Source organism: Lagenorhynchus albirostris, chromosome 8 (genome assembly GCF_949774975.1).
Source record: "Lagenorhynchus albirostris chromosome 8, mLagAlb1.1, whole genome shotgun sequence".
Classification (NCBI taxonomy): domain Eukaryota; kingdom Metazoa; phylum Chordata; class Mammalia; order Artiodactyla; family Delphinidae; genus Lagenorhynchus; species Lagenorhynchus albirostris.
Genome location: NC_083102.1, coordinates 51,461,639 through 51,477,415, shown reverse-complemented (window position 1 = coordinate 51,477,415; position 15,777 = coordinate 51,461,639). Strand labels below are relative to the sequence as shown.

Sequence of the window (15,777 nt, the reverse complement as noted above, 5' to 3'; positions counted from 1 at the left end):
TTCTGGAGAGTTTTTATCATAAATGGGTGTTGAATTTTGTTGAAAGTTTTTTCTGCATCTGTTGAGATTATCATATGGTTTTTATCCTTCAGTTTTTTAATACGGTGTGTCACATTGATTGATTTCTGTATATTGAAGAATCCTTGCATTCCTGGCGTAAAACTCACTTGATCATGGTGTATGATCCTTTTAATGTGCTGTTGGATTCTGTTTGCTAGTATTTTGTTGAGGATTTTTGCATCTGTGTTCATCGGTGATATTGGCCTGTAGTTTTCCTTTTTTGTGACATCTTTGTCTGGTTTTGGTATCAGGGTGTTGGTGACCTCGTAGAATGAGTTTGGGAGTGTTCCTCCCTCTGCTATATTTTGGAAGAGTTTTAGAAGGATAGGTGTTAGCTCTTTGCTAAATGTTTGATAGAATTTGCCTGTGAAGCCATCTGGTCCTGGGCTTTTGCTTGTTGGATGATTTTTAATCACAGTTTCAATTTCAGGGCTTGTAATTGGTCTTTTTATGTTTTCTATTTCTTTCTGGTTCAGTCTCAGAAGGTTGTGCTTTTCTAAGAATTTGTCCATTTCTTTCAGGTTGTCTGTTTTACTGGCATATATAGTTGCTTGTAGTAATCTCTCCTGATCCTTTGTATTTCTGCAGTGTCCCTTTGTATTTCTGCCTTTTTCATTTCTAATTCTGTCGATTTGAGTCTTCTCCCTTTTTTTCTTGATGAGTCTGCCTAATGGTTTATCAATTTTGTTTATCCTCTGAAACAACCAGCTTTTAGTTCTATTGATCTTTGCTATTGTTTCCTTCATTTCTTTTTCATTTATTTCTGATCTGCCCTTTATGATTTCTTTCTTCTGCTAACTTTGGGGGTTTTTTTTGTTTTTTCTCTAATTGCTTTAGGTGTGTTTCTTGTTTCCTGAGGTAGGATTGTATTGCTATAAACTTCCCTCTTAGAACTGTTGCTGCATCTCATAGGTTTTGGGTCGTCGTGTTTTCATTGTCATTTGTTTCTAGGTATTTTTTTGATTTCCTCTGACTTCTTCAGTGATCTCTTAGTTATTTAGTAGCATATTTAGCCTCCATGCGTTTGTATTTTTTACAGTTTTTTCCTGTAATTGATATCTGGTCTCATAGCGTTGTGGTCAGAAAAGATAGTTGATACGATTTCAGTTTTCTTAAATTTACCAAGGCTTGCTTTGTGACCTAAGGTGTGATCTATCCTGGAGAATGTTCCATGAGCACTTGAGAAAAATGTGTATTCTGTTGTTTTTGGATGGATTGTCCTATAAATATCAATTAAGTCCATCTTGTTTAATGTGTCATTTAAAGCTTGTGTTTCCTTATTTATTTTCTTTTTGGATGCTCTGTCCATTGGTGAAAGTGTGGTGTTAAAGCCCCGTACTATGATTGTCTTGCTGTTGATTTCCCCTTTTATGGCTGTTAGCATTTGCCTTATGTATTGAAGTGCTTCTATTTTGGGTGCATAAATATTTACGATTGTTATATCTTCTTCTTGGATTGATTCCTTGATCATTGTGTAGTGTCCTTCTTTGTCTCTTGTAATAGTCTTTGTTTTAAAGTCTATTTTGTCTGATATGAGAATTGCTACTCCAGCTTTCTTTTGATACCCATTTGCGTGGAATAATCTTTTTCCATCCCCTCACTTTCAGTCTGTGGGTCCCTAGGTCTGAAGTGGGTCTCTTGTTAACAGTATATATATGGGTCTTGTTTCTGTGTCCATTCATCCAGTCTGTGTCTTTTGCTTGGAGCATTTAATCCATTTACGTGTAAGGTAATTATCGATATGTATGTTCCTATTACCATTTTCTTAATTATTTGGGGTTTGTTTTTGTATGTCTTTTCCTCCTCTTGTGTTTCCTGCCTAGAGAAGTTCCTTTAGCATTTGTTGTAAAGCTGGTTTGGTGGTGCTGAATTCTCTTAACTTTTGCTGCCTGTAAAGGTTTTAATTTCTCTGTCAAATGTGAATGAGATCCGTGCTGGGTAGAGTAATCTTGGTTGTAGGTTTGTCCCTTTTATCACTTTAAATATGTCCTGCCACTCCCTTCTGGCTTGCAGAGTTTCTGCTGAAAGATCAGCTGTTAACCTTATGGGGCATTCCATTGTAGTTATTTGTTTCTTTTCCCTTGCTGCTTTTAATATTTTCTCTTTGTAATTTTTGATAGTTTGATTACTATGTGTGTTGGCATGTTACTCCTTGAATTTATCCTGTATGGGACTCTCTGCACTTCCTGGACTTGATTGACTATTTCCTTTCCCATGTTAGGGAAGTTTTCAAGTATCCTCTCTTCAAATATTTTCTCAGACCCTTTCTTTTTCTCCTCTTCTTTTGGGACCCCTATAATTCGAATGTTTGTGCGTTTAATGTTGTCCCAGTGGTCTCTGACACTGTCCTCAATTCTTTCCATTCTTTTTTCTTTATACTGCCGTGTGGTAGTTATTTCCACTATTTTATCTTCCAGGTCACTTATCTGTTTTTCTGCCTCAGTTATTCTGCTATTGATTCCTTCTAGAGAATTTTTAATTTCATTTCTTGTGTTGTTCATCATTGTTTTGTTGCTCTTTTGTTCTTTTAGTTCTTTGTTAAATGTTTCTTGCATTTTCTCCATTCTGTTTCCAAGATTTTGGATCATCTTTACTGTCATTACTCTGAATTCTTTTTCAGGTAGACTGCCTATTTCCTCTTCATTTGTTTGGTCTGGTTGGTTTTTACCTTGTTCCTTCCATCTGCTGCATATTTCTCTGTCTTCTCATTTTGTTGAACTTACTGTGTTTGGGGTCTCCTGCAGGCTGCAGGTTCATTGTTCCCGTTGTTTTTGGTGTCTGCCTCCAGTGGGTAAGGTTGGTTCAGTGGATTGTGTAGACTTCTTGGTGGAGGGGACTGGTGCCTGTGTTTTGGTGGGTGGGGATGGATCTTGTCTTTCTGGTGGGCAGAACCGTGTGCGGTGGTGTGCTTTGGAGTGTCTGTGAACTTAGTATGATTTTAGGCAGCCTGTCTGCTAATGGGTGCAGTTATGTTCTTGTCTTGATAGTTTTTTGGCATGGGGCATCCAGCACTCGAGTTTGCTGGCTGTTGGGTGGAGCTGGGTCTTAGCGATGAGGCACAGATCTCTGGGAGAGCTCTAGCCAATTGATATTATGTGGGGCTGGGAAGTCTCTGGTGGTCCAGTGTCCTGAGCTTGGCTCTCCCACCTCAGAGGCTCAGGCCTGGCACCAGGCCGGAGCACCAAGACCCTCTCATCCACACAGCTCAGAAGAAAAGGGAGAAAAAAAGAAAGAAAAAAACCCAGTAAATAATGAAAGTTAAAAAAATTATGAAAATAAAAAATTTTTTAAAAAACTATTAGAATAATAAAGTAGTAATAATAAAAAAAGATAAAGAAGAGAGCAATCAACTCAATAAACCCACCAATGATAACAAGCACTAGAAACTATACTAAGATAAACATAAAAGTCAGAAAGAAGTCAGTTGCAGAGAGCAAACCCCAAGTCTACAGTTGCTCCCAATGTCTACAAGCTCTTTTTGGGATGAGTCGTTTTCTATTCAGGTATTCCACAGATTGAGGGTACTTCAAGTTGATTTTGGGGATTTAATCTGCTGCTCCTGAGGCTGCTCGGAGAAATTTCCCTTTCTCTTCTTGTTTGCATAGCTCCTGGGGTTCAGCTTTGGTTTTGGCCCCGCCTCTGTATGTAGGTTGTCTTCAGGCCTCTGTTCCCACCCAGACAGGACAGGGTTAAAACAGCGGCTGATTAGGGCAGTCTGGCTCACTCAGGTCGGGAAGAGAGAGGGGTACGGTAGTTGTAATTGGAATGCAGGGCGAGCCCGCAATGGCAGAGGCTGGCGTGACGTTGCAACAGCCTGAGGCGCGCCGTATGTTCTCCCGGGGAAGTTGTCCCTGGATCTTGGGACCCTGGCAGTGGTGGGCTGCACAGGCTCCTGGGGTGGGGGTGTGGAGAGTGACCTGTGCTCACACACAGGCTTCTTGGTGGCTGCAGCAGCAGTTAGCGTTTCATGCCCGTCTCTGGGGTCCGAGGTGATAGCCGTGGCTTGCACCCATCTCTGGAGCTCGTTTAGGTTTTGCTCTGCTTTCTGTGGACAGACAGGGAAAGAATACCCTCTCCTCGCACACCCCGAAATAATAGTCTCTTGCCTCTTAGGAAGGTCCAGACTTTTTCCCAGACTCCCTCCCCACTAGCCGTGGTGCAGTTGTCCCCTTCAAGATGTCTTCACGCAGCCAACCCCAGTCCTCTCCTTGGGATCTGACCTCCGAAGCCTGAGCCTCAACTCCCAGCCCCCACTTGCCCCAGCGGGTGAGCAGACAAGCCTCTCAGGCTGGTGAGTGCCGGTCAGCACCGATCCTCTGTGTGGGAATCTCTCCACTTTGCCCTCTGCACCCGTTGCTGCGCTCTTCTCCGTGGCTCTGAAGCTTCCCCCCTGCCCACCTCCCGTCTCTGCCAGTGAAGGGGCTTCCTAGTGTGTGGAAACTTTTCCTCCTTCACAGCTCCATCCCAGAAGTGCAGGTCCCGTCCCTATTCTTTTGTCTCTGTTTTTTCTTTTGCCCTCTCCGGGTACGTGAGGATTTTCTTGCCTATTGGGAAGCCGGAGGTCTTCTGCCAGCATTCAGTAGTTTTTCTGTAGGAATTGTTCTACATGTAGATGTATTTTTGATGTATTTGTGGGGAGGAAGGTGATCTCCATGTCTTATTCCTCTGCCATCTTGAAGGTCCCCCCCCTTACATTGTTTTTTAGACATAATGCTATTGCATACTTAATAGATTAGTATAGTGTAAACATAACTGTTATGTTACAGGAAACCAAAAAAAATTGCATGACTCACTTTATTTCAGTATTCACTTTATTGCAGTGGTCTGGAACTGAATCCTCAGTATCTCTCAGGTTATGTCTCTACACCCAGTAATATGGAGGAATCTCAAAATAATTCGGCCAAGCTAAAAAAAAGCCAAAGGAAAGAAAGAGTACATATTTTATGTTTCTATTTATATAGAATTCTAAAAAATGCAAACTTATCTATGGTGATAGAAAGGAGTGCTCTGGAGTTTGAGGGCAGAGAGGAAGGGAGGGATAGATTACAAAGGGGCATGAGGAAATTTTTTTGGCATGATCACCATGTTCACCAGATTGATTGTGGTGATGATTTTGTAGCAGGATACATATATCAAAATATTGATAATTATATACTTTAAATACATGTAGTTTATTGTATATCAACTATACCTCAATAAAACTGTTATAAAAAGAGTATTTATACCTACCCAAGTGGTGATCAGTGGGAATCCCATTCAACAATTAATTATTCACAAGTTTTAGCCTTATGCTGGCATATGTATTTAAATTTGTGTGGTTTCATAGAACCATCATAGCCATAGAAATTATTGTACTGGCATCATTTTTGTCATTGCTTTAGTAATCTCTTTATTCTTTACATCAGGACGAAAGTGAATGTCTCAGATGTTCTTATGTTCCTGAGAGCTATCATAAAATATCACTTAAGTATGGTAATAGCAGTCTTTATTCCACCAGTTTCCTTTCTTCATTAACTGGTAGTAAAGAGCTTTATGAGTAAAGTCACTATTGTGCTGAATTCCTGCTCTTCTTTAATGTTGACTGAGTTCTTTTAAAAATTTCATTTTTAAATTACCATGTAGTACAGTTGATTGGTTTTTGGTGTTCAGTCCTATGAATTTTAACATATGTATAGATTAGTATACCCATCACCACAGCTGGGATACAGAACAGTTCCCTAACTCTAAAAAAAAAAAAAATCCTATGTGCTGTCCCTTTGTAGTCATACCCTCTCCCTAACCCTTAACCCTTGGCAACCGCTGATCTTTTCTATATCACTACAGCTTTGTCTTTTTAAGAATGTTATATAAATGTTATCTTACAGTATGTAACCTTTTGAGACTAGCTTCTTCACTCAGCATAATGCCTTTGAAATTCATCCAGGTTGTTTAGTATATCAATAGTTCATTCCATTTTTGTGGCTGAGTGGTACTCTATTATATGGATGTACCAACTTTGTTTATCTGTTGAAGGACATTTGGGTTTCCAGTTTTTGGCTATTACAAATAAAGATGCTAGGAACATTTGTGTGTAGGTTTTTGTGTGAACATAGTTTTACTTCTCTAGAATAAATAGGAGGACGATTATTGAGTAGACTGTAATTGTATATATAACTTTATAAGGGGGTGCCAAACTTTTCCAGAGTGGCTGTACCATTTTGCATTCTCAGAACCAGCACTGTATGAGAGTTTCAGACTCTCACGATTGTTAATACCTCCTATTGCCATTGTTTTCTGTTTTAGCCATTCTCTTAGGTCTGCATTTTTTGGACCTCCTTAACAATTTGAGACCCATACCTTCATGCAGTTTCAGTTACCTTCCGAAACCAGGATTTTGTGATTCCCTATAGTTTTTCTTTTACAAAAGTAAAGAATCCAATCCAGTATATTTTTATCTGGACAGGACTTCCTACCCTCTCATTTTACTATAACTGCTCTTAAATCGCCAATATGTTTTGTTACTGTCTTCCCTTTCTCCCTAGTCTATCAGCAACCTCCTAGCTTCTCTTCCTTTCTTCTTCAGCGTTGGACCCCATCATATAACATCTAGGCTACCCTGTATCTCCTTTGACTCCTATTCATCTCTTTAGCCTGTTTAGACAAACCTCGTTTCTAGATATGTTTTGTGGTCTGCTATATATGATTTTAAAAATATTCTATTTTTTTAAGGTTTTATTTCTTTGTGAGACTAATTTTTATAAAAGACACATATATTTGATTTTTCTCCAGAGTGTGACCAAACATTATATTTATTAATTTAAGGACATTATTATGTGTATTTATAACATGGTGATAACATCCTCCCTTGCTGGGAACACATAGTGCATGTTTGGAACTTAGTTAATAAGTGCTTTATGAACTTCATCTCATTGCATCCTCCTAAACAACCATGTGAGGGAGCACATCATCATCCTAAGTGTAGACGTGAGGCATGTGAAAGTCAGAGAAGGACATCCCTTCTTAAGTAACGTCCCATCTCAGAATTTCAGTGTCTTGAGGCTGCGTTCAAGACCACCTTCTGCATTCACATCACATATTAAGCCTTGAAGGTGCAGTCTTCACTGAAGCCAATGATAAACAATTGCTGAAGGGGCCCAGGCTTTGGAAATAAGTTACTAATAGGTGTCATTGCACTGATTACAATGAAGTCTCTTATATTTTACAATGCCCTATTAAGGCATCTCTAACCTTGTCTTCTATGAGCTCTTTGGTGAGAAGTCCTCCTTTTAGAAAGCCTTACATGGATGTGAGTAACACTTCTGTTTAGAGGTCAGGTGTACTTTTTATACATTATGCTTCGTTTTGATGTTTAATCCCCAACTAAGAGACAAGGGGAAAAGTAATATTCCATATCTGTCATTCCTTTAGATACAGCTGATGTGGCCTATAATGAGTGCCTTTCACAAATATTCCAATTAAGAGAAATCTCAAGAGAAGGAAAATGGGTGGCAGCCCCCTAAAATCTGGAAGTGATGCTAATATCATAATTAAGCAGACTGAGTGGAATGGATCTCATTATTACCGAATTGTATGTAGGAGGATTAAGGCTTCCAGGCTGGATGGAGCCACTAACATCTCTAATGCCCTCCTCTGTGCAGGAATTTCATGTGTTTCTGGACCTCCTTTGAGACCCACCCAAGAACCTCAGACTCACTATTCCTTTCTTATTGGATCCAAGTGCAGAGAGCTTGGAGTTCACTTCTCAAAGTGTGTTATTTATGAGGATCATCTATAACATCTACCCATATTTTTACTCTTTTCAATTCTTTTTTCATTCCTGATGTTTCAGTATTTATTCTTTTATCATTTCCTTTCTATTTTAAGAACTTACTTTAGCCATTCTTTCAAGGTAAGTCTGCTGGTGACAAATAGTTAGTTTTCCTTCATCTGAGAGCATCTTAATTGCGCCTTCATTTCTGAAGGATGTTTTTTGCTGCGTACAGAATTCTGGGTTTATAGTTCTTTTCTTTCAGTGCTTCAAAAATGCTGTGCCACTTTCATTGGGCCTTCATGGTTTCTCATGAGAACTCCACTGTCATTTGAATCATTATTCCTCTTATAGGTAATGTGATGTTTCTCTCCACCTGTTTTTAAGACTTTGTTTTTAGTTTTCTGAATTTTGATTATGATGTGTCTTAGCATGGAGTTCTTTGGGTTTACTCTCTTTGGGGTTTGCTCAGTTTCTTCAGTTTGTGTTTTTTAGCAAATTTGTGAAATTTGGTTCAGCTGTTATTCATATAACTATTTTGTTAATCCTACACTCTTTCTCCTTTTTTTCTGAGACTGATGATACAAATTTTGGATCTTTTGTTATTGTCCCACAGGTTCCTGAGGCTGTGTTCATTTTCTTTCTGTTGTTCAATCCAGATATTTTCTGTTTTTCTATCTTCAGTTTCATCAGTGCTTTCCTCTGTCATATTCATTCTACCAATGTTGAGCCAATCCAGTGAGTTATTTCTGTTGTTCTGTTGTTGTTTTTCATTTCTAAAATTTCTATTTGGTTTTCTCTATATCTTCTGTCTTCTTTGCTGAGGCTTTCTACTTTTTTTTTCTTTCATGCATGTTTCTAATTGATCTCTAAGCATTGTTATGATGGCTCCTTTAAAATCCTTGTCAGATAATCCTTGCATCTGTGTCCTCTTGATGTCTTCTGTTGATTGTCTTTTTGTCATTTAAGATTTTGTTGGTTTTAAACTTGACATGTGATTTTTGATTGTAGCCTGAACATTTGGGGTATTGTGTTCTGAGACTCTGCATCCTATTTAATCTTCCTTTTTTGCAGACAGTTACCTTGTTTAGGTGTAGTGTACAGTTTCAGATGACTTTAGATCTTCAGCTTCCCATTGAGCTCTGCTGACACCACCTCAGCAAAAGTGGAATGCTGATTTGTACTACTTTGCCTCTTCTCGTTCCTGATGGTTGGGAGTGGAAATTCATCTCTCTGTTAACAGAGTGCAGGGAGCAGGAGGAGCAGAGTGTTAAACTGTTACTGCTTCACCACTGCCTTATTCCATCTCCGTGTACCTGTTGCTACCTGGTGAGGGTATAAGTTTCCTTTCCCGCTGGGTCCTCCTGTCACCTGGGGAGTGGAGAGGGAAAAATAGAGTGCTGGCTAACACTGCCTCACACTGCTTTTTCCACTTTGTTGCTGTTGAGTGGTAGTAGAAGATAGCTCTCCACTGGGTCCCACTGACAGTACCCCTTGGAGTAGATTGCCAACTAGTGCCATCACATACAACCTTGTTCTGCCTTTTCGCTGATGAGTACGGGTGGGAGTTCAGCTCCCCACTCATACCCACAGCACCGCTGACAGTTTTTCCTTTGGTGTTTGGCTGGAGTAGAGGCTGTTACCACAAAGGTTTTCTGTTCTGCTAGACTACCCTATTCACAGTCCTTTAGCTAGATGGAGCAGGCTTTTCTTGGGGCTCTTTTGGTCTGTGACTCTTGCCATTTCTGGGTTGCAAGCTTCTCTAGCATTCATTGTGGGATATAGGAGAGTCAGAAATAAAACCCAGGGAATTCACCCTTGTGTCATTTCTTAAATCCCAAGGTTCCTAGCCACTTCACTTTCTTCTTTCCTCTTTAGCTTCTTATTTCCACTTTTCAGAGTCTTCTTAGGTTTGTTGGTTATGTTATATTTAGATTTTATTTTAAGAGGGGAGACTGGTATGGAATGGGACCCCTTGAACACCTTGGGAACTGAATGCTTTTGCAGAATGTCACCACCATATCAGTCTTACTTCTGTTAGGTCCTCAGTGCTTTCTTTTAGTCCTTTCACCTGCCCACAGTCAGTTCATTCTCATATTTCCCTCAACGATTACTTTAAACCTTTTACTGCTTTCCACAAGCCCCTACCTAAATCTTATACCCGTTCTTCTCAGTAGACCTTGCCTCTTAATTTTTTTTTTTTAAACTGAGATATGTGCTTTCCATAAAATTTCAGTGCTTCTGTCTACAAACTGGTCACCTCTTTACCTGGTCTTCTGTCTTCTACTCCTATCTCAGAGAATTAAAGTGCTCCTTCTCTAGTGTAAGCCATCTGCATGTGACCTTGACCCCATTCTCTCTCCTGTTCTAATACCTCACTTTTACCATTCTTCTGTCTTCACTGTATCTTTAGTCTATTTCTTTTCTTTTTATTCTTCACCTTTCCTAGAAATATGGTTAAGTCTGATCTATCAGGAAAAAAATATCCACAGTAATTACCCATTGTTTTCTGTGACACAATACCTTCTAAGTTCTTCTTTTGCCTCTGTGACTGGGCATTTCTTTTACTCCTCTTTACTACCTATCTGTTAAATGTTAGTGTTCCGAAGGATTTAGCCCACATCCTACTAAAGTTTTCACTGTACAGCCCTTCCTTGGGTGTTGTTGTTTACTCTCATAGCTTCTGGTACCACCTGTTTGTTGCAGTTCTTACACTTATGAGAGTAATCTAGTCCTCTTGCCAGAGTTTCAGCCTTGTGTATATATGCCTTTCTTTTGGCTGACTTTACCTTAATTTATTAAATACCTTATCTTGTTCCAGAAAGGATATAAGGCAGTTCGCAGGGGTACTTGAAAACAGAGCAAGATATTATAAATTGAAGATGAGAAGAAAGAAGAAAATGGTTGTGGACATAAAGTAGAACCATGAATGGGAGTGCTACAAAATTTTAATATATTTGCTTATAAAGTGAGGAAGTATTGAAAGTGCTTATAGTGTGTACATCAACTCTGCTTGATATGTTAGGAGCCCCAGGGACTGTTTGGTAGTTGTTATTATGAAAGTTTTTTTATCCTGCAAGAACTAATATGCTTTCTTTGAACTCTGCTCTTCTCTCTAGAACCTAAAAAGTTCCAGATTTGCCTCTGCTATAGGATCAGTATTTTGGTACATTGGGAACTTATTCATTCTCATTCTCTTTAACAGCTCTCTGTTCAAAATCAGAAATTTGAGACAAATGAGGATGGAATCCCAAAGGTGGATCAGTTTCATTTGGTATGTTACCTTTTTGTCATTTACTGGTTGGAAACCTGTGATATAGGTGTGTAACAGTAATATAAACTTAAATATTTGACTGAAGATGTCCTCTTATTTTTGTAAGAATACAAAATAGCATTCACAGTAAAGAAGTATTGAAAAAATTTAAGTGCAGAACTTACACTATTGCCAGAAAACTACTGCTAGAGAGTACTACTGGATTGTATGTTTGTCACACAAATTGTATGTGTAATCTGTGTAATAATTAAGGAAAAACAGTCTTTGCTATATCTTCAAAGATCACATTATATTAAAATTAGTGTTTTTACTACTTTTTATAAGTACCTGGTTGTATCTTTTCTTTGTCGTACATCTGTGTCATTCATACTGCTTTGATATATATAGATAGATAGATAGATAGATAGATATAGATATACAGACAACCTATTTTGAGTATCTTCTATATCAGGAATTGAACTAGGTGCTGCTTTATAGGATTACAGCATTGAAGGAGTTAATAATTTAGAAATGTGAACAAGTAAACAACCAATATTTATATATAGAATATTAAGAAAGTACTCTGGAGGGAGCTGATCTTTAATTTGGCAGAAAAAAGGGGAGGGAAGAGGCTGTTCAAAAATGCCACCAAATAGTTATTTGAGGTGAATCTTCAACGTTGATCTTTTGAAATGGAATAGTCCCCAGTGTGACTAGATATTAAGGAGTTAAATATGGCAGCAACATGTCTATAAAAGTATAATGATACTGAGCTGCATGAGCTGCTTGTATATTTTGGAGATTAATCCTTAGTCAGTTGCTTCATTTGCAGATATTTTCTCCCATTCTGAGGATTGTCTTTTCATCTTGTTTATGGTTTCCTTTGCTGTGCAAAAGCTTTTAAGTTTCATTAGATCCCATTTGTTTATTTTTGTTTTTATTTCCATTTCTCTAGGAGGTGGGTCAAAAAAGATCTTGCTGTGATTTATGTCATAGAATGTTCTTCCTGTGTTTTCCTCTAAGAGTTTTATAGTGTCCGGTCTTACATTTAGGTCTTTAATCCATTTTGAGTTTATTTTTTGTGTATGGTGTTACGGAGTGTTTTAATTTCATCCTTTTACATGTAGCTGTCCAGTTTTCCCGGCACCACTTACTGAAGAGTCTGTCTTTTCTCCATTGTATACCCTTGCCTCCTTTATCAAAGATAAGGTGACCATATGTGCATGGGTTTATCTTTGGGCTTTCTATCCTGTTCCATTGATCTATATTTTCTGTTTTTGTGCCATATTGTCTTGATTACTATAGCTTTGTAGTGTAGTCTGAAGTCAGGGAGCCTGATTCTTCCAGCTCCATTTTTCTTTCTCAAGATTGCTTTGGCTATTCAGTGTCTTTTGTGTTTCCAAAGGATTAATCTTCAAAATATACATGCAGCTCAATATCAATAAAACAAGCAACCCAATCCAAAAATGGGCAGAAGACTTAAATAGATGTTTCTCCAAAGAAGATATGCAGATTGCCAACAAACACATGAAAGGATGCTCAACTTTACTAATCATTAGAGAAATGCAAATCAAAACTACAATGAGGTATCACCTCACACCGGTCAGAATGGCCATCATCAAAAAAATCTACAAACAATAAATGCTGGAGAGGGTGTGGAGAAAAGGGAACCCTCTTGCATTGTTGGTGGGAATATAAATTGATATAGCCACTTTGGAGAACAGTATGGAGGTTCCTTATAAAACTAAAAATAGAACTACCATATGACCCAGCAATCTCACTATTGGACATATACCCTGAAAAAACCATAATTCAAAAAGAGTCATGTCCCACAATGTTCACTGCAGCACTATTTACAATAGCCAGGACATGGAAGCAACCTAAGTGTCTATCGACAGATGAATAGATAAAGAAGATGTGGCACATATATACAATGGAATATTACTCAACCATAAAAAGAAATGAAATTGAGTTATTTGTACTGAGGTGGATGGACATAGAGTCTGTTATACAGAGTGAAGTAAGTCAGAAAGAGAAAAACAAATACCATATGCTAACACATATATATGGAATCTAAAAAAATAAAATGGTTCTGATGAACCTAGGGGAAGGGCAGGAATAAACACAGACGTAGAGAATGGACTTGAGGACTGGGGGAGCGGGAAGGGCAAGCTGGGACAAAGTGAGAGAGTAGCACTGACATATATACACTACCAAATGTAAAATAGATAGCTAGTGGGAAGCACCTGCATAGCCCAGGGAGATCAGCTCAGTGCTTTGTGACCACCTAGAGGGGTGGGTTAGGGAGGTTGGGAGGAGATGCAAGAGGAAAGGGATATGGGGGCATATGTATATGTATAGCTGATTCACTTTGTTATACAGCAGAAACTAACAATATTGTAAAGCAGTTATACTCCAATAAAGATGTTAAAAAAGTCATAATGATCAGGCTGTAGAAGTTCTCTTGCCATTTTTTTAAGAGACTATTTTATGTTACAACTGCTTTTATGGCTTTATTTTCTTAAGAGCAGTTTTAGATTCACAGCAAAAAAGAGAAGGTAGAGATTTCCCATAGGTTTCCTTCCTCCACATATGCAGTTTATCCATTATCAACATCCCCTACCAGAGTTATACATTTGTTGCAACTGATACCTACATTGATACATCATTATTTCCTAAAGTCCATAGCTTAAATTAGGGTTCACTCTTGGTGTTGTACATTCTTACAGGTTTGAACACATGTATGATGCCATGTATCTACCATTATAATATCATACAGAGTATTTTCATTACCCTAAAAATCCTCTGTGCTCTACCTTTTCATCTCTACTTTCTCCAAACACCTGGAGACTGATCTTTTTCCTGTCTTCATAATTTTGCCTTTTCCAGAATGTCATATAGTTGGAATCATACAGTATGTAGCCTCTTCATATTGGCTTTTTCCACTTAATCATATGCACGTAAGTTTCCTCTATGTCTTTTCGTGGCTTGATAGCTCATTTCTTTTTAGCCTTGATCCATTGTCTGAATGTTCCACTATTTATCTCTTCACCTACTGAAGGACAACTTGGTTGTTTCCAGGTTTTGACAATTATGAATAAAGCTTCAATAAACATCCATGTGCAGGTTTTTGTGTGGACATAAGTTTTTTATTTCCTTGGGTGAGTACCAAGGAGTGCAGCTGCTGGATTGTATGGTAATAATATATTTAAATAGTTTAGTTTTTAAAGAAATTGACAAACTGTCTTCTAAGCTGTACTGTTTTTGATTGCCACTAGCAATGAGTAACCGCTCCTGTTGCTCCACAGCCTTACTAGCATTCGGTCAGTGTTTTGAATTGTGGCCATTCTTATAGATGTGTACTAGTATCTCATTGTTTGAATTTACTTTTCCCTGGTGCCACGTGATGTGGAACATCTTTTCATATGCTTATTTGCCACCTGTATATCTTCTTTGGTGAGGTATTTGGCAAGGTCTTTGGCACATTTTTTAATCATGTTTTCTTATTGTTGAGTTTTAAGAGTTCTCTGTATGTTTTGAATAACAGTCTTTTATCAGATACGTCTTTTGCAGATATTTTCTCACAATCTGTGGTTGTCTTCTAATTTTCTTGAATGTGTCTTTTGCAGAACAAATTTTTAATTTTAATGCAGTCCAGTTTATTCTTTCCTTTCATGGATTGTGCTTTTGGTATTGTATTTTGAAAATCTTTGCCAAACCCAGCTTCATCTATATTTTCTCCTATGTTTTCTAGGAGTTTTATAGTTTTGCATTTGACATTTAGGTCTGTGATCCTTTTTGAGTTAATTATTGTGACAGGTATAAGATCTGTGTCTAGATTCATTTTTTTGCATGTGGATGTCCAGTTGTTCCAGTACCATTTGTTGAAAAGACTATCTTCTTCATTGTATTGCCTTTTCTCCTTTGTCAAAGATCAGTCTATATTTATGTGGGTCTGTTTTGTTCCACTGATCTATTTGCTTATTCTTTTACTAATACCACATAGTCTTGACTACTCTAGCTTTACAGTGAGTTTTGAAGTTGGATAGTAACAGTCCTTTAACTTTATTCTTTTCCTTTAATTTTGTATTGGCTATTATGGGGCTTTTGCCTCTCAGTGTAAACATTAGAATCATTTTGTTGATATCCACAAAATGACTTGCTGGGATTTTGATTGAGATTGCATTGAATCTATAGATGAAGTTGGGAAGAATTGATATGTTGACAATGTTGTGTTTTTTTCCATGAGCATGGAATATCCATTTATTTAGTTCTTTAATGTCTTTCATCGGAGTTTTATAATTTTTTTCTCAAATAGATCCTGTACATATTTTGTTAGATTTCTACTCAAGTATTTAATATTGGAGGGTATAAATACAAATGGTATTGTGTTTTAAAATTCAAATTCTACTTGTTCATTGCTGGTATATAGGAAGATGATTGAATTTTGTATATTAACCTTATGCCTACAAATTTTCTATAGTCACTCAACTAGTTCTAGGAGTTTTTTATTGGATGCTTTCATATTTTCTACATAGACAGTCATGTCATCTATGAACGAAGACAGTTTTATTTCTTCCTTCCAGCTGACATGACCTCATATTCTTTTGGTAGTTTGAACTGCAATGAAGGAACACACATAGTTTTGTTTAACTCTGTATGGTCTCTTATTTGACCAAAAAGTTTTTGTTTTGTAGTACCTACTATTATCCCATGA

General features: G+C 37.8%; 1 protein-coding gene across 2 annotated transcripts in view; it reads left to right on the top strand.

Moving 5' to 3' along the window:
* The window catches only part of STK31 (serine/threonine kinase 31), a 100,919-nt gene that overhangs the window by 72,429 nt on the left and 12,713 nt on the right, over positions 1–15,777 (top strand). Inside the window, exon 22 of one of the 2 annotated variants that reach the window (XM_060156980.1) lies at positions 11,013–11,081. The exons of the other annotated variant lie outside the window; for it this stretch is intronic. Coding sequence (XP_060012963.1) covers positions 11,013–11,081 — 69 coding nt within the window. The remainder of the gene's footprint in view (positions 1–11,012; positions 11,082–15,777) is intronic. 2 annotated transcript variants of the gene reach the window in all.